The sequence below is a fragment of the Tupaia chinensis genome, unplaced genomic scaffold (genome assembly GCF_000334495.1).
Source record: "Tupaia chinensis unplaced genomic scaffold, TupChi_1.0 Scaffold139833_1, whole genome shotgun sequence".
NCBI lineage: Eukaryota > Metazoa > Chordata > Mammalia > Scandentia > Tupaiidae > Tupaia > Tupaia belangeri.
Window position 1 is genome coordinate 3727130 of NW_006199712.1, and position 22064 is coordinate 3749193.

A 22064-nucleotide genomic window follows, 5' to 3' on the forward strand; every position below is an offset into this window, starting at 1 on the left:
CCCACTCATCGGGCCCAGTGAGCCACTGTGGTGTAGAAAGGTCCCCAACACACAGCTAAGCCCCAGCACAGGAGCGGGCGGAGCTCAGAGCAGCAGGAAGTACTTCTTGCTTATTTCGGAGAGAAAAGAGAAGCAGGCCGGACCTGCGGACAGTGTGTTCCTTCCAGTTCCCGCTCCTCCTCCAGCTCACTGCTTCTCCTCCAGCGTCCGCAGTGCATTCCTGTCGCCCTGGACGGAGGGACGTTGTTTCCTTACAGTTGCCATCAGCAAGTCTCAACTTCCCTCTTCCTTTCCTGCTGTCAGTCTTGTTTTTTCCTCCCCTCGGAGACCAGAAAACTCAGTTTTTCTCAGTCCTTGAGTTTTCTTCACATTCTCCAGGTTAAACCTTTCTCAGTGTATTTAAGCAGTGAAGCGTTTATTCTAGTTTCTCAAGTCATTCTAAGTGAGATGGCCTCTACTTTGGTTCTCTTCAGTTCCTTCTGATCCGAGGAGTCATGGCGGTTTTGTTTCCCGGTTGCGGTGTCTCAGGGAGACTGCCAGCTAACCTCAGGTCAGGTCCATGCCAGTTAGCTGCCCGAGCTGTGCGTCCCGGCGCGGCCTGGCTCGGGAACGCTTGAGGGCTCTGTGGACTAACAGGCTGTGCGGGAGCTGAGATGTGCAATCTCGTACAGTTATATTCAAATTATATTTTAAGTTGCTCTCTATTCCTACAGCACCATAAATACCTTTTATGATAGTATTTGTTAGTTATGGTAGCAGTTCTTACTAATTCCTTATGATGCAAATATATATATAACATATATAAAACAATTTTTTTGAGAGGTTTTTGTTATAGGGCACATGTGCTCTCCAGAGAGAGAGACAGAAAGCGAGAAGTCATCCCCCAAGTTGGATGGCCACGCTGCAGTCCCTTCTCCTCCATTCTCTTCTTGGGATCTTGGGCATGCATGTACACAGGCCCAGCATGAGTTTAAACCACCAGGTCCAGGACTCGAACCATGGTCGACTACATGAAAGTCTAGGACGTAGCCATTATACCAACTGCTGATCTCTCTCTATATAAAAATATTTATATGTTTTATATACATATATATAAATGTTTATATGTTTTATATATTTTTTTATTTTCGCGCCCGGCATTTTAAGCCACCGGGTCTGGGACTCAAACTGCAGTCGACTACGTGGGAATCCAGCGACATAGCCATTATGCTAACTGCCGATCCCTATATTTTTATTTTTTAAGAGAGATTTTTTTGCTATAAAGCACATGTGCTTGCTGGAGAAACAGAGAGACAGAAAGCAATAAATCACCTCCCCAGAGGGATGGCCATGCCTCAATACCTTCTCCATTCTCTCAGGATTTTGGTCACGCACACACACACACCCGGTGTGAGTTTCAAGTCACCAGATCCGAGACTCAAACCACCGTCAGCCCTGTGGGAGTCCAGTGAGGTAACCATTACGCCCTCTGCTGGTCCCAATGTGAAATCTATTTAGAGCCACCTGATGATGTAAAGTGTTGGAGGAGGTATGATCATTCCTTCCCGGTATCACCACTCAGGCTTTTCTTTGTTCCTCCTCTTTCCGTCGGTAGAGATGCAGTCAGCCCAGTCAGCGCTAGCAGACATCGGGGTGTGTGGGGCTGGTCCAGATCAGTATTCCGATTGTCTTGCACTGTGTTATGAAGGATGCCACCTTCGCCCTGTGGTTTCTTTCCCCTTCTCCTTGTTGGTTTGTGCTCATCGTCGGAGCTCAGTTCCGTTGCCATTTCTCAGAGGAGCCTCTCCTGACCCCACGTCTGGCAGACTCCTGACAATGCAGTCAGGGCGCTGTGTTTCCCCTTCATGCTGCTTATTCCGGTCATAAGTAAACAGTGGCTTAAGCAGTGACTCATTCGAGTTCCCTGATAGGAAGTATATTCATAAGGGCAGGGATGTTTTATCTTTCTGTTCCTAGCCGTGTCCCCAGCTCCTGGCACAAATTGCTTTATAAATTCAATTCATAGGCTTGAAATCAGCGATTAAAAACCAGCTTTAAGGGGCCAGTAGGTGGTGGTGTGGTTCAGTTACCGGACTCCCACATGGCCAACCGCCATTTGAGTCCTGGATCTGGTGGCTTGCTTTCTCACTTTCCCTCTCTCTCGTTCTTTCTTTGGTAACTTGAAATAATAATAAAAATAATAAATAAAATTAAATAAATCATCTTTTTAGGGAAAAAAAATCAGGTTTAGGTGTAGAATGGCTCCAAACAATCATGTTTCCGTAGATTTTGTTTTTATCACACACCATCTGATTTTTGACAAGCGTTCCAAGATTAGTCAAGGGGGGGAAATTGTCTTTTAAGTACATGCTGCTGGCAGAGGCTGGCAGGTGGCATGATGGGTAATGGCTTTGGACTCTTACATGGCTGACCGTGGGTCAAGTCCCGTACCTGGTAGATTGATTTCTCGTTTTCCTTCTCTCTTTCTCTGTCTCTGATCAAACTGGAAAATAATAGTAATGAATAGGAAAATAGTGTTTGTCTTACCTTTGCTAAACGTTTGCAATTTCTAAGAAAACTATTCATCTCCTAAAAACTAAATAAATAAATACATGCTGCTGGGAAACCTGGGTCTCCACATGCACAAGGATGAAGCTGGCCCTTCATCTAAGACCACATATAAAAACGGATCAAAGATGTGAAGTTTGAAGGAGAGACTGTAGGATTGGGCCCATCCACAGCCGCTCAGGGCTATGCCTTGAACGCCGGATTCCACCAGCCAACTGGACGCGCACACCTGCATGCCTCAACCCGGACAGGAAGGAGGAATGGAGGAACAAGAGTTGGGGGGTCACCACGCCCCGTGGGGGATGCTTATGTGTGCTCGCTGTGTCTCCTGTGAGGGCTCATGCCCTCGGACAGTGAGAAACACACAAACGTAAACTGTGAAACCGGAGAAGGGGGACCAGCAGGCGTCGTGGTGGTTAAGGAGCTGGACACGCCCACATGGCCAGTCAGGATTCGAGTCCTGGACCTGGTAGCTTGCTTTCTCACTCCGCCTCCCCCTCCCCCAGTGTATTGGTCTATTAGTCTGTCTCTCTGGTCAAATTAAGATAAACGAATGAGTAAATAAAATGAAGTAAAGTTGTTTAAAAAAACTCGTAGAAGATGATGGGAAAATCATCGTAACTGTAGATCTGGCAGTGATTTTTTTATTATTATTATTTTGACTATTTATTTATTTTAAATTTGATCAGAGAGGGACTGCTAGTGGGAGTGTAAAGTGGTACAACTGCTAGAGAAACAGTTTGTTGATTCCTCAGAAAACTAAGTATAGAACTAGCGTATGATCCAGCCATTCTCGTAGGTATGCACTCCATGAAACAAACCAGGGACTCAAACAGATGCTTAAATGCCAGCGTTCCCGACCAGCGGTATGCATGGTCGCTTAAACAGCCTAACTAGGCATCAGCAGAGGAATGGATACACAAGATGAGGAATATATGCACAATGGAATATTACTCAGCCAAAAAAGGAACACGGTTCTGGTACATGCTACAGTGTGGATGAGTCCAGAAATGATATGCAAGTGAAATAAGGCAAATGCAAAATGGCAAAGGTGTGATTCCAATTACACGTGCCTAGCTAGGTGAATCCACAGAGACAGTGGGGTTACCAAGGGTAAAGTGAGGAGGGCCTAGGTAGGTAGGCTTGCTTTATTTGTTTATGTAAGAGATTTCTTGCTATAGGGCTGTGTATTCTTCAGAGAGATAGAAAGTGAAAAGTCACCCCCCCAGGGGGGATGGCCACACCACAATCCTTTCTCTGTTCTCCCGTCAGGATTTTGGGCACGCATGCACACATGCCTGGCAGGAGTTTTAAGCCACTGGGTCTGGGACTCAGATTGCAGTGAACTGTGTGGGAGTCCCGTGGTGTAACCTTCAGCCATCTGCTGGTCCCGTACTTATTTCCTGACGGTTACGGTTTATGTTTGGGAGGCTGAGCGAGTTTTGCCACCGGCGATGATTGCTGCTCAACGTTTGGAGTATAGCTATGCCTCCGAATTGTAGACTTAAGCATAGTCAAAACGGTAAATGTCATGTTATGTCGATTTTGCCACAATTATAAAAAAAAGTCAAGGATTTCCGAGTCTGATGGCAAGTTGTTAGGGAAAGTGATAGACCATGAAATTCAGCAAAGTAAATGAGCCTAGGAGGGGTTGGTATGAAGAAAAGGAAAAGTTTGAGGTCTCACATACTGCAGGGAGCTTGAAAGGAAGGTATTTAAGGAGTAAATGGAGGGGACAAAAATGAGAGCAAGATGGGACCAGCAGTTAGTGTAATGGCTATGTCGCTGGACTCCCACGTAGTCGACTGCGGTTTGCGTCCCGGACCCGGTGGCTTAAAATTCACACTGGGCGCGTGTGCGTGCGTGCCCAAGATCCCGAGAGGAGAATGGAGGAGAAGGGATTGCGGCATGGCCATCCTCCCTGGGGAGTGATTTCTCGCTTTCTGTCTCTCTGTCTCTGTCTGTCTGGTGAACACATGCGCCCTATAGAAAAACCTCTAAAAAACATGAGAGCAAGATGTGCTGGCTGATCTATTGGGTGTTAAGACTTTTCAAGGTCGGGGCTGGCAGGTGGTGTGGTGGTTAAGGGTGCTGGACTCCCACGTGGCCACGGTTCGTGTCCTGGACCTGGTGGCTTACTTTCTCACTTTCCCTCTTTCTCTCACTCTGTCCCTCTCCGGTCAAATTTCAATAAATAAATATAAAGTTAAATAAAATACTTCTTTAATGAAAAAGACTTTTCAAGGTCAACTGAATAAAGGCAAGGCTATGAGCACAGGAGTGGACTGCTGAGAGCGTGGGGGTGACAGTCTTGGGAACTGGACGTGGTCACATGCCCATAGGAGGCAGCCTGGAGAACAGTAGAAAGCAAGCCTGAGTTTGATGTCAAAGGTGAGCAGAGACCAGTGGTTGATTTGCAGTGGCCTCGAAGGAAGCTTTATTGCTCCTGCGTGGCTTCCTCTGCACTTGTGTTGCAGTACGACCCAGGGTGGAATTCCTGTGTTCTGCAGGTTTGGTGAGCGTCTTAGGTTACCAGCAGCTATGTCAACCCCCATGAAGAGAGTTGGAGAAATAAGCTCAGGCAATAGGTTTTTCTGCAGGTCTGGTTTTTACCTGATGGTTCTTCTGCAGGTCTGGATAAGAAAAATGAAAGGGAAAAGCTTTGGCATTTTACTTTTTGTTTTAGGAGTTTGTTATAGGGTGTGTGTGCTCACCAGAGAGAAGGAGAGACAGAGAAAGGGAAAGTGAGAAATCTGCCCACACATAGACCAGGGGTCGGCCAAGCCACAATGTTTCCTCCACTCTTCTCTCAGGGTCTGGGCCAGGCACACGTGCCCGATTGACTCCCAAGCCTCTGAGTCTGGGACTTGAACCATGGCCAGTCTTGTGGGAACCTAGCACCTTAACCACCGTGCCATCTGTCGGCCCCATATAACTTTTTAAAATCTCACTTTTAGGGCCAGCAGGTGACATGGTTGAGGCACTGGACTCCCATGTGACCAAACACAGTTCCAGTCCTGGACCCAGCGGCTTGAAACTCATGCCGGGCGTGTGTGAGTGTGTGCATGCCCCAAATCCCAGAGGAAAGTGGAGGAGAAGGGACTATGGCATGGCTATCCCCCTGGGGGGGTGATTTCTTGCTCTCTGTCTCTCTTCTCTCCAGTGAGTGCATGATTCCTAAAACAACAACAACAAACTAAAAAAAAAAGACTTTCAAAAGTACAGAACAGGTCTTCAAAGTTTTTTTTCAGTTTTTAAAAATTTTTCAAGATTTTTACATTGTAGTGTTTCAAAAGGAATACCTTTGGGGGTAGAGTCTGATCTAGAATTTTATACCGTGTGTCACTTCCTGATTGCTGTAGTGTGAGAGCTAAGAGTGGTCATTCGGAAAGCCCCATCTGATGAAATCGGACTTCGAAATGACAGCTTGTCCCTGAATTTTGTTTTCTCTTGTGGCAGACCATTCATGCACCCTGATTTATGGTGATTCTCAAAACATCCTTTCCATCTTTCTTAGGAAAACGGGAAATCATTTCCACAACTTCATTAGTTGGCAAGACCTGAGAGCTTTGGAACTTGTCAAGTCTTGGAATAATTCTTTTCTAATGAAGGTAATCCTTTTCTCCTGCAATTTGAATATTTTGTTTTTTCCTTCAGATATCTCTTAACTGGTATCAATAGGTGGCGTGGGGGTTAAGGCGCTGGACACTCCCACATGGGCGACCATGGTTTGAGTCTCAGACCTGGTGGCTTGCTTTCTCACTTTCCTTCTCTCTGAGTGTCTGTCTTTCTCTGGTCAAATGAAAATGACTGAATGAATAAATAAAATTAAATAAATAATTATTTTTAAAAATAGCTCTTAACTGTAGCATTAATTTTGTAGTTTCCCACCTGTGTCATTTCAAGACATGAAGAGGAGAATGCACACATACACTTCCTACGCCGTCCTAGCTCCTGGCACCGGTCTGTCCTCCACTTGGAAAACATTCTAATTATGGGCCAGCCAGGTGGTGTGATGGGCCAGGCCCTTGGATCCCACATGGCCAAGTTCGTAGTTTGAGTCTCTGATCTGGTGGCTTGAAAAATACACTGGGCCCATGAACACGTGTGCCCAAAGTCCTGAGAGGAAGATGGAGAAGGAGCTGTGGTGTGGTCCTCCCGGGGGGTGATTTCTCACTTTCTCTCTATCCCTAGTGAGTGCATATGCTGTATAGTAAACATTTAAAAAAAAAAAAAGAAAGAAAGAAAATAGGGAGACTGGCAGGTAGTGTGGTGGTGGTTGGGGTGCGGAACTCCTACATGGCTGACCACAGTTCGAGTCCTAGACCTGGCAGCTTACTTTCTTACTTTCCCTCTCTTTCTCTCTCTCTCTCCCCCTCTGGTGAAATAATAATAATAATAATAAATAAAAATAAATAATTCTTTAAAAAAAAAGAGAGAAAGAAAATATGGGACTAGCAGTTGGCATAGTGCTTAAGGCACTGGACTCCCACATGACCGACTGCAGTTTGAGTCCTGGACCTGGCAGTTTGCTTTTTCTCTCTCTCTGACTCTCTGGTCAAAATGAATAATAATAATAATAATAATAATAATAATAAAATACAATGAATTTGATAATTCATATAAATTAAATTTAAAAAAAGACAAATTGAGTCCAGCATACGGTGTAGTGGGACTCCCACATGGCCGACTGCAGCTCGAGTCCTGGGCCTGGTGGCTTGGAAAATCTCACCAGGCACAAGTGCCTGCATGCCAAAGATCCCAGGAGGAGAATAGAGAAGGGGTTGTAGCATGCCATCCTCCCTGGGGGCTAATTTCTCACTGTCCCTCTCACTATCTGGTGAGTACATGCACCTTAAGGCAAAAACCTCTTTAAAAAAAAAGAAAGAAAGAAAATGTTTTCATTTCAAAACTTAGACATGGGGGCCTGCAAGTGGTGTGGTGGTTAAAGGTGCTGTATTCCCATATGACCGACCATGGTTCAAGTCCTGGACCTGGTGACTTGCTTTCTCCTTCTCTCTCTCTCTCTGTCTCTCTCTCTCTCTTTCTCTGATCAAATTAAAAAATAATAAGAAGAAATGAAAATAAATAATTCTAAAAAAAAAACTTACAGGAAATGGTAACTTTTTAAATTCTAACCTTCAGCTTTTATTTTTCTCGCTTAGTATGATTCCTTGGCTTTTCATCTAAGATTTTCTGTGTATCAGGAGCCATTCCTTTTTCTTGCTGGCTTGCGTTTAATGGGACAGAAATCGCATAGTTTATCTGGCCATCCACCTGTTGAAGGACATCTGTGCTAATGCCAGTTTTTGACTATTTCAGACGAAGCTGTTGTGAACATTTATGTTACTAAAAGAATTTTTTTTATTTAATTGTATTTATTCATTCATTTATTTTAATATGACCAGAGAGAGACACACACACAGAGAGAGAAGGAAGATGAGAAAGCAAGCCACCAAGTCCAGGACTTGAACCATAGTCAGCCTTATGGGAGTCCAGTGCCGTAACCACCACCACCACGCCACCTGCCAGCCCCTGTAATCTGGATTTTTAGAGTATCTCATTTATTGATTTGAGTACTTACTTGTCTCTCTCCTCACCAGAATATACATTTTTAAAAATACTTATTTAATTTTATTATTATCGCTTTTTAATTGGACCAGAAAGAGACGGAACATGGGGGATGGAGAGGGCAAGTAAGAAAGCCAGACACCAGGTCCGTGATCGGCCATGCGGGAGCCCCCACCATGCCTCAGCCCCCATGCCACCTGCCTGCCCCCAGAATATAAGTTTAACAAGACATGATTCCGCCAGTCTTACTTATTTCTGTTTTGAAGGCCTCGCACGGTCTTTGATACATCGACGTTTCCTATAAATGCTCACTAGGCAGAGGGACGCAGGTGCTACTTGTTCCCATGCTGACCAGAAGTGCAGGTGTCGGAGCTCTTAATACGTTTCGTGTGACCCCTTCCCAAGGTTCTGCATTTTAATGAAATCCCTCAGGCATCCTAAATCTAATTTTTTGTTTGTTTGTTTGTTTGTTTTTTTAGAGATTTTCACTGTAGGGCGCGTGCGCTCGCCAGACAGACAGAGAGAGACATAGAGACAGAAAGCGAGAAATCACCCCCCAGGGGGGATGGTCATGCCGCGATCCCTTCTCCTCTATTCTCCTCTCGGGATCTTGGGCACGCACGCACACGCGCCCGGCGTGAGTTTTAAGCCACCGGGTCCGGGACACGAACCGTGTTCGACTACGTGGGAGTCCAGCGACATAGCCATTACGCTAACTGCTGGTTCCCTAAATCTAATTTTTATAAGAAAGACATAATGTGCTTAAGCAAGAAGAGCTGATTTCAGTTTTAAATCATTTTCTTTCTTTCTTCCTTTTTCTTTTTTTTTTTTTTTTAAGGTTTTTGCCATATGGTGCATGCATTCACTGGAGAGAGAGAGAGAAAAGGAAAGTGAGAAGTCACCCCCCAGGTGTATGACCACGCCACAGTCCCTTCTCCATTCTCCTGGGACTTTGGGCATGCACATACATGTGCCCAGCATGATTTTCAAATTACCAGGTCCAGGACTCGAGGTGTGGTCAGTGATGTAAAAGTCCAGTGCTTTAACCATCTGCTGGCCCCACTTTTAAATCATTTCTTAAAATGTAACTAATTCATGGGCCAGCAGGTGGCATGGAGGTTAAGGCACTGGATGCCACCTGGCCAACTGTGTTGTTCGAATCCTGGACTCAGCAGCTTGAAAGTCACCTGGGTGTGCAGGCCTGTGTGCCCAAAATCCTGAGAGGAGGACAGAGGAGAAGGGACTGCTGTGGCCATCCCCTGTCTGGGGTGCTTTCTCACTTTCTCTCTGTTCCCCTCCTCTGTCCCTCTCTGGTGACCATACATGCCCTATAGGAAAAAAAAAAATTAGGGGCCAACAGATGGCATATTGGTTACATAGCTGGACTCCCACATGACTGAGCATGGTTCAAGTCCTGGACCTGGTGGCTTGAAAATCACACTGGGTGTTTTGCGTGCATGCCCAAGGTCCTGAGAGGAGAATGAAGGAGGAGGATTACAGCGTGGCCATCCCCCCTGGGCGGTGGTGGGAGGTGTGATTTCTCGCCTTCTGTATCTGTCTCATCTGTCTCTCTGGCGAGTGCATGCACCCTATAGTAAAACAACAAATAAACAACAACAACAAAAAACCCTCTAAAAATAAATAGAAAAATAACTAGAGAAGTAGAAAATAGTTCTCTTTAAAAAACTTTTCTAAGTACCCTGATTTGTTTGCTAAATAAGTTAACAAGAATGGGTTGCATTTCGTATGTTAAAGTACAGACCATCCTCTTAAGATATTACTTGACTTTTTTTAAGCACCAAGAACATTTTGAAAAATAGTTAAGTGACTTGTTTGCGTGTGTACAGAATCGATACAGAAATGTCGAGCATCATTAAGTGCATGTCTCCTGAAATATCCCTCTCTACGTAGGTGGTACACAGCTCCTGCCGCCTGCTGCACTTTTTCACCAGAAGTCGGAGACTGCTGGCAGCCAGTCTGTTCACGTTCACCACTCAGCACACTTCTCTGCGATTGGCCTGGATTCTACAGAACTTGGCTGAGGTAAGAAAAGATTGTATGTGTAGAAGTGAGATAAAGACTATGGGGGAGAAGCAGTCAAGGAATTAATGTGAAAATCCCATTGTGGGAGAGCAAGTTAAGTATCTGTACATATTAAAATAGAAGACAAGTCTTTTTTTATTTTTTATTTTTTTGAGATAGAAATAGAGAGACAGAAAGTGAGAAATCACCCCCCAGGGGGGATGGCCACGGCACAATCCCTTCTCCTCCTTTCGGGATCTTGGGCACGCATGCACACACGCCCGGTGTGAGTATACGCCACTGGGTCCAGGACTTGAACTGCGATTGACTACATGGGAGTCCAACAACATAGCCATTACGCCAGCTGCTGGTCCCAGAAACAAGGCATCTTTACCTGCTTCATTTTTTAAGCCTTTTAATGAATTACAATCCAGGAAGGTGAGCAAGCCAAAAGTAGCACTCAGTGAGGCTCTGTGGAGGAAGCTTCACCAGCTCTATCTAGAACGGTGACAGGTGTAGGGCGTTTTCTTTCTGTTTCTACAATGTCTGTGTTTAACCATCAACATTGTTTTGCCTTCATATTTTCAAACTGTATCGGTCGAATTGTACAGTGTATACTCTCTGTGTCAGGCTCCCGTTGTCCAGTGTGATGTTTGTGAAATCTACTCTGTTCTTTGTAAATCAGTTCGCTTATATTTTTATGGCTACTTTACTGTTCAAAAGATAAGTTTACCACGGTTTGTCTATTCCGTTCATGTACATGTGAGTTTTTCCTGTTTTGAGCCATTATGCATAATGGATGCACTGATGTATATTTCAATGCTGTGTCCACACATGGGGATGGGGTTTTTACAGCCCGAGTTGTGTGTGTATATGTATCTTTACCCTTTGTGGGTAACGTCTAGCACTCTCCCACAATGGTTGTAACGATTAACCTCTCTTCATCAGTGATGAGAGGATCTTTTATTTTGTTTGCCATTTGAATCTGTATTATCAGTCCTTTTATTTTAGCTATCTTAGCAACTGAGGACTGCTATCTCATTGTAATTTTAGACTGGATAGAAAAATGAGATCTGGGGGCCAGAAAGTGGCGTGGTGGTTAAGGGTGCTGGACTCCCACATGGCTGACTGTGGTTCAAGTCTCAGACCTGGCGGCTTGTTTTCTCACTTCCCCTCTATCACTCTGTCCCTCTCTGGTAAAATTAAAATAAATAAATAAACTTATTGAAAAAAAAAGAAAAGAAAAGAAAAATGAGCTCCGCTATCTGCTCTCTGCAGGGAACACACTTTAGCTACTAGGGTAAAAGTAAAATGGGTGTGAAAGACATATTCTGCAAACAGCAACCATGAGAAGCTGGAGTGGTGGTCCGAGCCCGTTGCCTAGTGGTTAGGGGAGCCGGATCCCACATAGTCAGCTATGGTTCAGCTCCCCCGCCCTGGTGACTTGAAAACACACAAGGGCTTGTGTGCGTGTGCTCCGAATACCGACAGGATGGTGAATGCAGGAGAAGGGGTTGCATTTTGCTCTCTGGTGAGCACTTACGCCTTATGGCAATTAAAAAGGAAAAGGGAGCCAGCAGGTGGCATAGTGGTTAAGGCGCTGGACTCCATATGGTTGACTGCGATTTGAGTCCCACATCTGGCAGCTTGAAAGTCTTGCACGGCACATGTGCCTCCATGCCCAAAATCCCAGGAGGAGAAGGGATTGTGGCATGGCCATGTCCCCTAGGGGGTGATTTCTCACTTCCCCCTCACTGTCTCTGGTGAGTGCACATGCCTTCTAAAAAAAGAAAAGAAGGAAGGGAGGAAGGGAGGGAAGAAGGAAGGAGTTACACAAATATGTTCTCTGACCAAACAGGAATGGAACTAGAAGTAACAGAAAATTTGTGAAATTCAAAAAAATAATGTGAGAATGAAATAGGATACTTTTAAATAATCAGTAGGTCAAAGAAGAAATCACAAGACAAATGAGGAATTAGTGTTTTCTAGTTCCCATCTTTGAAAAGAAGAAAATTAGTCTAGTCTGTTCTGTTTCTCCATCCTGTCTGGGTTGGTGGCCCACATTTACATGCACCCGGCGTGTTTTTCAAGCTGCCCAGGCCAGGATTTAGACCATGGTTGGCCTTGTGGGACCTGGATCCCTTAACCACTAGATCATGAGGCCAGCTCATTATGGCTTTAATTTACATTCCCCTAATATTAACAAAGTTGATCATCTTTTCATGTATTATTGGCTACTTGTATAATCCTTTTGTGAAATACCTGTTTAAATCTTTTGTTTATTAAGAAAACCTGATAGTTGTGGACAGCAGGTGGTATGGTGGTTAAACCGTTGGACTTCCACATAGCTGACCATGACTCGAGTCCCAGACCCGGCAGCCTAAGAATCACACCCGGCTTGTGGCATGGCCATGTCCCCTAGGGGGTGATTTCTCACTTCCCCCTCACTGTCTCTGGTGAGTGCACATGCCTTCTAAAAAAAGAAAAGAAGGAAGGGAGGAAGGGAGGGAAGAAGGAAGGAGTTACACAAATATGTTCTCTGACCAAACAGGAATGGAACTAGAAGTAACAGAAAATTTGTGAAATTCAAAAAAATAATGTGAGAATGAAATAGGATACTTTTAAATAATCAGTAGGTCAAAGAAGAAATCACAAGACAAATGAGGAATTAGTGTTTTCTAGTTCCCATCTTTGAAAAGAAGAAAATTAGTCTAGTCTGTTCTGTTTCTCCATCCTGTCTGGGTTGGTGGCCCACATTTACATGCACCCGGCGTGTTTTTCAAGCTGCCCAGGCCAGGATTTAGACCATGGTTGGCCTTGTGGGACCTGGATCCCTTAACCACTAGATCATGAGGCCAGCTCATTATGGCTTTAATTTACATTCCCCTAATATTAACAAAGTTGATCATCTTTTCATGTATTATTGGCTACTTGTATAATCCTTTTGTGAAATACCTGTTTAAATCTTTTGTTTATTAAGAAAACCTGATAGTTGTGGACAGCAGGTGGTATGGTGGTTAAACCGTTGGACTTCCACATAGCTGACCATGACTCGAGTCCCAGACCCGGCAGCCTAAGAATCACACCCGGCATATGTGTGCATGTGCCCAGAATCCCTAGAGGAGAATGGAAGAGAAGGGATTGTGGCATGGCCATCCCTCTGGGGGTTAATTTCTGACTTTCCCTCTCACTCTCTCTCTCTCCCTCTACAGTGAGTACACATGTCCTGTGAACCCCCCAAGACTCCCCCCCCCAACAAAACAAAACAAAACAAAAAGCAGGAAACAAAACTGCAAGACTAATTTTTTGTTTGTTTTTAAGTGTCACAGTGGAGCGCATGGTGCACTTGCTGGAGAGAGAAAGAAAGAGTGAGAAATCACCTCTAGGGGGATGACCACACTGCGGTCCCTTCTCCATTCTCCTCTGGGTTTGGGGCACGCACACACATGTGCTGGTGTGCTTTTCAAGCCGCTGGCTCCAGGACTTGAACCACACTGTTGGCCGTGTGGGATCCAGCTGTGCTGACCTCCTCGCCAAGAGCTGCACCCCCCCACCGCCCCTGACTATTTTTTTCTCTGTCTCTCTTTGATCAAACTGGAAAATAATAATAATAAATAAAGTTAAATAAATAATTCTTTAAAAAATCAATAACCATTTTTACTATAAAAAACAGGCAATAGGCTGGATTTGTCCCGTGGGGCATTGTGCGTCATTCCTGTTTTAGGCTGTACTAGTATATGTACATGTCAGAATTAAAAATAAGCTGAAAGTATGTATTTTACATAAATATATGTATATATAAACTTTTTACTTTTACTTTTTAATCATAAAAGCAATACATATTTTTTGTGGGGGAGAGGTTTTTGCTCTAGGGTGTGTGGTGTGCTTGCCAGAAAGACAGAGAGACAGAGAGACAGAAAGCAAGAAATCATCTCCCAGGGGGGATGGCCATGCCACAATCCCTTCTCCTCTACTCTCCTCTTGGGATTTTGGGCACATACACACACACGCCCGGCGTGAGTTTAAGCCACCGGGTCTGAGACTCGAACCGTGGTCAACTACGTGGGAGTCCAGTGACATAGCCATGATGCCAACTGCTGGTCCCAAAAAGCAATACATATTTGATATAAAACTAAAGACTTTTTCAGAAATTCTACATAGAAAATGAACATGATACCACCATTCCCACTAAATACATTCCAGAAATTGTTTTTCTATGTGTGTATGTATATATATTGGTTTGGCTAAAAAGTCATGATACATTTTTTTAAAGAATTATTTATTTAATTTTATTTATTCGTTCATTTATTTTCATTTGACCAGAGAGAGACCGAGAGAGAGAGAGAGAGGGGGAAATGAGAAAGCAAGTCACCAGGTCTAGGACTTGAACTTTGGTTGGCCATGTGGGAGTGTCCAGTGCCTTAACCACTGTACCAACTGCTAGCCCTATCTTTTTTTTTTTTTTTTAGATAAATTTTGGCTATAGGGTGTGTGCAGTCACCAGAGAGACAGAGAGAGACAGAAAGTGAGAAATAACCCCCCCGCTTCCCCCGTGGGGATGGCCATGCCACAATCCCTTCTCCATTCTCCTTTCAGGATTTTGGTCGTGCACGCACATGCACCTGGCATGAGTTTTAAACCCCTAGGTCTGGGACTCGAACTGCGGTTGACTACATGGGAGTCCAGCAACGTAACCATTGTGCCATCTGCTGGTCCCATTCATGATGCATTTTTACATAGAAAAACAGAAAATTATGTCATGACTTCCAACAACTATATATGCATATATTTCTTTTCTTTTTGTTTTTCTTTTTAGTTGCCAAAGGGCACATGTGCTGACCAGAGAGAGAGAGAGAGAGACAAAGCACCCTCCAAAGAGATGTGCTTGGGGCCGGCAGGTGGCAGGTGATTAGGGGTGCTGGAATCCCACATGGCTGACTGCTGTTCGAGTTCCAGACCTGGCAGCTTGCTTTCTCACTTTCCCTCTCTCACTCTGTCCTTCTCTGGTTAAATTAAAATAAATAAATAAATAAAGTTAAATAAAATAATTCTTTAAAAAAAAAAAGAAGAGGTATGCTCAGCTGTAGCCCCTTTCTGTTCGATTCTTCATTCCTTCAGGATTTTAGGCACATACACATATTCACCTGGAGTGGTTTTATTTTATTCTATTTCTTATTATCACTATTTTTTAGTACTACATTTAATCACATATATGTTTACAGCGTATTACATCTCTTCTTCCGGCACGACTACCACGTATATCGGTCAGGACAATGACGTTACCATCCACATCGTCATCAAATAGCTTTCCATCTTTCTTTTAGCTGATTATTAATTATTATCATTTATTCTCTTTATTTTTTTAAACATCCAATCACTATATATCATTTCACCTGGAGTGTTTTTCAAGCCTTTAGGGCCGGGATTTGAACAGAGGTTGGCCATGGGAGAGCTGACTCTCTATACACAGCACTTAACCACTGTGCTATGGAGCTAGCCCTGTATATATATATACACACACACATGAATTTTTATCATTACTGGGATTGTATTGTATCTGTTAACATGCACTTAATCATGCTCTTACCAATTTAGCTTTTTTATTTATTTAATTTTTTTTTGAGAGGTTTTTGCTATAGGGCATGTGCGCTTGCCGGAAAGACAGAGACAGAGAGACAAAGCAAGAAATCACCCCCCAGGGGGGATGGCCACACCACAATCCCTTCTCCTCCATTCTCCTCTCGGGATCTTGGGCACGCACGCACACGCGCCCGGCGTGAGTTTAAGCCACCGGGTCTGGGACTCGAACCGCAGTTGACTACATGGGAGTCCAGCGACATAGCCATTACACTTACTCCTGGTCCCCCAATTTAGCTTTTAAAAATTAGTTTTGTACTATTGTGTTTTCAAGGTTCAAAAGGCAGTCGAAGAAGGAAACTGCTGCTTTGGGACTCTGGACACCTGGTTGCTGTATAAGCTCACGAAAGGTAAGAACGGCCTGGCGGAGCTCTCGGTGTTTCCCGTTACTGAAACGTGACGGAGAACGAAGACTTGTCCAAGCCAGTCTTTTCCCTGCGCATATCCCAGACGTACTGCTCTTTGGGACCCTTATACTACGTGTTGCAGGAAGGCTCGATTTAGTTCAGGCTTGTTGGGCAAGGAGGGTAGTTTTAAATTGTGGTGACACCTCAGCCAAAGGGCTGGGGAGCAGCTTAATTTCTTTCTTTCTTTCTTTTTTTTTTTTTTTTTTGGTTGGGGAAGAGGATTTTGCTCTAGGGCACGTGTGCTCACTGAAAGACAAAAGAGAAACAGAGAGACAGAAAGCGAGAAATCAACTCCCTGGGGGGACGGCCACACCGCAGTCCCTTCTCCTCCACTCTCCTCTCGGGATCTTGGGCACACACGCACACGCACCCAGCATGAGGGTTCGGGACTCAAACCGCAGTTGACTACATGGGAGTTCAGCAACATAGCCATTACGCCAATTGCTGGTTCCAGAGCAGTCTTAATTTCAAGAGTGGTTAAGACGAGGTCAACACCAAGTCTGTGTGCCGTGGGTGGTCACTGCGTCTCTGAACTTCTTTGCTCCCCTTTAACTGAGTCACGCAGCGGCCATTTGTATGACGGTGCGTGCGTAAACCCTAAACGCTGGTAAAGGTTCAGTAGGAAAGTGCTATGAACATTTCACACCGGGAATGTCCATTTTGGAACACATTTGACCGTAGATAAAGACCAACATTTTAAACTAGGGATAGGTATTGATTCACTGTACCAGATGGTAAATGTCTTATTTTTTATTTAAATGTAGGTTCTGAATATGCCACGGATTTTTCAAATGCAAGTACAACTGGACTTTTTGATCCATTCAAGGTAAAGATTTTTCTCTTCTTTTTGAATCCCCCATTTCTGTGTCATTTAGTTCAGATGCCTTTTATTTTGTAATGAATTTATCTTCACTGACAAATACAGCTTGTATGTATGTAGTGTGTAAAACAGGATGTTTTGAGCTCTGTTTACACTTGGCGTGTGAATGCACCCTCTGACCGTGCGTTTCTGTGCTCAGATGTGCTGGAGCGGGGTCATCACCTCCCTGCTCTCCATCCCACTGTCTCTCCTGCCCCCCGTGAAAGACACCAGGTAACAGCAAGCAGCTGCATAGCAAGAGCAGACGTGTCTTTGCGTTCATCTTGTTGGGTGGGGAGCTGGGGAAAAGCATTTTATTACGTGTCCGAGGTGCTTGTGTGTTCATTATGGAACTTTTCTGCCTATGTTAAAAACCATTTGCTGGGGGCTGGCAGGTGGTGTGGTGGTTGAAGGCGCTAGACTCCCGCTTGGCCAGTAGTGGTTTGAGTACCGGATGTGGTGACTTGCTTTCTCTCTTTCTCTCTCTCTCTCACACACACACACACACACACACACACACACACACACACACACACTCTGCCCCTCTCTGGTCAAATTAAAATAAATAAAGTTAAGTAAAACAATTCTTAAAAACAAAAACAAAACCATTTGCTGAGAGTTGGCTGGTGGCTTGGTAGTTAAGGCACTAGACTCCTGCATAGCTGACTACGGTTCAAGTCCCAGACCCCATGACTTGAGAGTCATGCCAGGCATGTGTGCGTGCATGCCCAAAATCATGAGAGGAGAATGGAGGAAAAGGGATTGCAGTGTGGCCATCCTCCCAAGGGGGTGATTTCTCACTTTCCCTCTCTCTGTCTTTCTGCAGAGAGCGCAGGTGGCCTATGGCATAAACAAGCAAACAACAAAAATGGCTGAAATTAGGAATGAATATTTCTAGAGCTGTAACTTTCTTTTTAACTGATTTTATTTGAAGCCACAATTTCGGAACAGTGGATGAAGAGATATTTGGTGTGCCTATACCAATAGTTGCCTTGGTAAGTAGAAAACATGAGGGTTTCTCTTTCCGTAGTCTAAACTAATTATACGTGAACAGTCGCGATTAGTTTTAACCAAAACGAAATGGGGGTAGCTGCATGGCTGGTGGTTAAGGCAGCCAGATCCCACATGGCTGATTCCAAGGTTCAAATCCCAGATGCAGCAGCTTGAGAAATAGCTAGGTGCGTGTGCATGTTGGCCCAGAGGAGGGAGAGATGAAGGGGCTGGCCACTCCCCATGGGGCGCTTTCTTCTCTGTCTCTCTGTCTCAGGCAAAGGCACACGTCCTCTAGGAAGATAGAGAGAAAGGGGGAGAGAAATAAAAGGTCCTTGGCAGAATAAAAATTATTTATTTATTTAAAGAATTATTTTATTCAACTTTATTTATTTATTCATTTATTTCATATTAATTTGGTCATAGAGGGACAGAGAGAGAAAGTGAGAAAGCAAGCTGCCAGGTCCAGGACTCGAACCGTGGTTGGCCATGTGGGAGTCCAGCGCCCTTAATCACCACGCCATCCGCTGGCCCCTAAAGTATTTATTTCTTCCTTTTTAAGTGAAAGGGTCCTGGGTAGAAGCAGAGTATCCTCTGTGTCTGGCTTCTATTTGGTACTTCCATATAAAGAACCATGACGGTGCCAGTGCTTGTTTACATTTGCTACAGTGTAAGCAGAAACAACAGAGGAGGAGTCTTGAAAGGAGACAGACGTCCTTATTTTTCACAGAATTCTTAGGCAGCTTCTACCAGTATAGAAGCTTATGGAAGAATGAGATTTGCTGGGGTGTTTTTTTTTTTTTTTTTTGGTACTTTTTTTTTTTTTGGAGAGGTTTTTTTGCTATAGGGCGCGTGCGCTCGCCAGACAGAGAGACAGAAAGCCAGAAAGCGAGAAATCACCCCCCAGGGGGGATGGTCATGCCACAGTCCCTTCTCCTCCATTCTCCTCTCGGGATCTTGGGCACGCACGCACACGCGCCAGGCGTGAGTTTTAAGCCACCGGGTCCGGGACGCGAACCACGGTCGACTATGTGGGAGTCCAGCGACATAGCTATTATGGTAACTGCTTGTTCCCGAGATTTGCTGGGTTTGATTTTTTTTTTTTTTTTTTTGAGAGGTTTTGGCAACAGGCTGTGTGCGCTCGCCAGACAGAGACAGAGAGACAGAAAGTGAGACATCACCCCCCCCCCAGGGGGGATGGCCACACCGCAATCCCTTCTCCTCCATTCTCCTCTAGGGATCCTGGGCATGCACACACATGCGCCCGGCGTGAGTTTAAGCCACTGGGTCTGGGACTCGAACCGCGGTTGACTACATGAGAGATCAGTGACATAGCCATTATGCTAACTGCTGGTCCCACTGGTTTTGATTTTTAAGGGTCATGTTTTCATGATATGTCTTCTCTCTGGCTGGATGAGAGAATCAGGAATTGGAGAACCCCAAGGATGTGTTACTTGTTTTTTTAGGCTGTCTAGAAATTCAAATGTTGCCTTTGATTTCCTATAACAAATGAGGCAGGAGGTCTAAACCACTTGTTCTTAAACTGGTGAGTCCCCACAGTAGCAGGCAGAGGAGACAGAAAGGGAAATTTAGTTCCAAAGTTACAGGTTCATAGTCACTTAGAGAAGATGAGTTTTACTCAATTCAGAGATGATTTCAGGGTTAGATTCAGTTATAGCTGGAAGGGATATAGACTAGTTTTGGTCTTTAAAATATTGTTGCAAAGGGCCAGCTTGTGGCACGGAAGGTAAGGCGGCTGGGTCACATGTAGTCAACTGTGTAGTTGGAGTCCTGGACCCAGTAGTTTGAAAACCATGCTGGGCGTGTGTGCAAGCATGCCCCAATCCTGAGAGGAGAATGGAAGAAAAGGGATTGTGATGTGGCCCTCACCCCTGGGGGATGATTTTGTACTTTTCCTCTCTCTTTCTCTGTCTCTGGCAAACGCACATGACCTGACCTATAGGAAAAAAAAAAAAAGATAAATAAATATATATATGTATATATATGTATATGTGTATATATATATATATGTGTGTATATATATGTATATGTGTGTGTGTATATATATATATATACACACACACATTATATATAGCCAAAGATATATCTTTATTTAATTATATGGACAAAATGTTACACTTACATGTAAAAATGCACTAGTCACTCTTAAGAGAAATTCGTGAGTCATTATTTTATATGATATATGACAGCTTTGGAACTTGAAGATGAAAAATCTTAGTTTTTTTTCTGTGCAGTGTTTATTCTGACCTTTATTTCTAAGATTATCCATATGATGCTTGAAAGTCTTAATGTAGGTTTGCCCATTAAAAATTCCCGAGGCACAAGTTCCAGGAGAACAAGGGGGAAATTCTGGAGGAGCATAATCCACACCTTAGCCCTAGAGAGACTGCTGTCCAGCGGTGGGTGCTCCCTGTTCTCTTGGGTTAATTTGTTTATTTAAGAAAATAGGAGCAAAGAAGACAAACGGTCTCATCCTGAGAATACAATAAACTAGGCATGAGTTTTATAAGGAAACAGCTTTGCTAAGGAAAGTATGTGTTCTTTTTTTTTAAAGAATTATTTTATTTAACTTTATTTATTTATTTATTTATTTAAATTCGACCAGAGAGGGACAGAATGAGAGAGAGAGAGAGAGAGAGAAAAAGAGAGAGAGAGAGTGAGAGAAAACGAGAAATTAAGCCGCCAGGTCTGGGACTCAAACCATGGTCAGCCATGTGGGAGTCCTGTGCTCCCAATCACCACGCCACCTGCCGGCCCCAGGAGAGCATGTCTCACGTTTGATCTTCTCTCATAGGTTGCTGACCAGCAGTCGGCCATGTTTGGAGAATGCTGCTTCCAGACGGGAGATGTGAAATTGACCATGGGAACGGGGACTTTTTTGAATATTAATACTGGAAATAACCCACAGCATACTGCTGGAGGTAAATAGTTAGAGTCGATCCTGCTTATTAATAAATATCACATGTGTTCATATACTGTTGAGATACTTTCACTTTTTCCTCATTTTCTGTTGAGGATATTCCCTAAGATATTTTTCACTATTCTTAGAGGCATTAACCCTTATTTACTTTTTTCAAAAAATAATTATTTTATTTAATCTTATTTATTTATTTTAATTTGACCAGCGAGGGACAGAGTGGGGTAGGAGGGAATGAGAAAGCAAGCTCTCAGGTCCGGGACTCAAACTGTGGTTGGCCATGTAGGAGTCCAGCTCCCTTAACCACCATGCCACCTGCCGGCCCCCTCATTTCTTTTTTTTGTTCTTTAAATTAAAGATATGTATATATATTTAAAGTTACTTTGGGACCAGCAGGTGGCGTGGTGGTTAAGGCGCTGGGCACTCCCACATGGCCGACCATGGTTCAAGTCCTGGACCTGGTGGCTTACTTTCCCACTTTCTCTCCCTCTCTCTCTGATCAAATTAAAATAAATGAATGAATAAATAAAAATTAAAAAAAATAAAGTTATTTTATTTAAGTTTATTTATTTTTTTATTTTAATTTGACCAGAGAGAGACACAACCAGAGAGAGAGAGAGAGAGAGAGAGAGAGAGAAAGCAAATTGCCAGGTCCAGGACTCGAACCGAAGTTGGCCATGTGGGAGTCCAGTGTCCTTAACCACCATGCCACCTGCCAGCCCCCCTAAAAATATATATTTGAAAGGACCAGCCAGTGACATATTGGCTAAGGCAGCTGATCCCACATGCCTGACTGTGTGGTTTGGGTTCCAGACTCAGCATCTTGAAAATCAGGCCGGGAGCCTGTGTGTATGCCCTTAAATCCCAAAAGGAAATCAGAGGAGGGACCAGTGGTTAGCGTCATGGCTATGTTGCTGGACTTCCACATAGTCGACCACGGTTCGAGTCCTGGACCTGGTGGCTTAAACTCACGCCGGGCGCATGTGTGTGCATGCCAAAGATCCCTAGAGGAGAATGGAGGAGAAGGGATCGGTGTGGCCATCCCCCCTAGGGGGTGATTTCTCACTTTCTGTCTCTCTGTCTTTCTGGTGAG

At 44.1% G+C, this 22064-nt stretch overlaps 1 protein-coding gene across 1 annotated transcript in view; it reads left to right on the forward strand.

Moving 5' to 3' along the window:
* Positions 1–22064, forward strand: part of GK5 (glycerol kinase 5) — a gene marked incomplete at its 5' end in the record, with an annotated part of 62931 nt that overhangs the window by 13552 nt on the left and 27315 nt on the right. Inside the window, 7 exon segments of the mRNA XM_006162323.2 lie at positions 6065–6158; positions 10030–10161; positions 16052–16127; positions 16949–17010; positions 17204–17277; positions 17978–18038; positions 20849–20975. Of these exon segments, the coding sequence (XP_006162385.2) occupies positions 6065–6158; positions 10030–10161; positions 16052–16127; positions 16949–17010; positions 17204–17277; positions 17978–18038; positions 20849–20975 (626 nt within the window).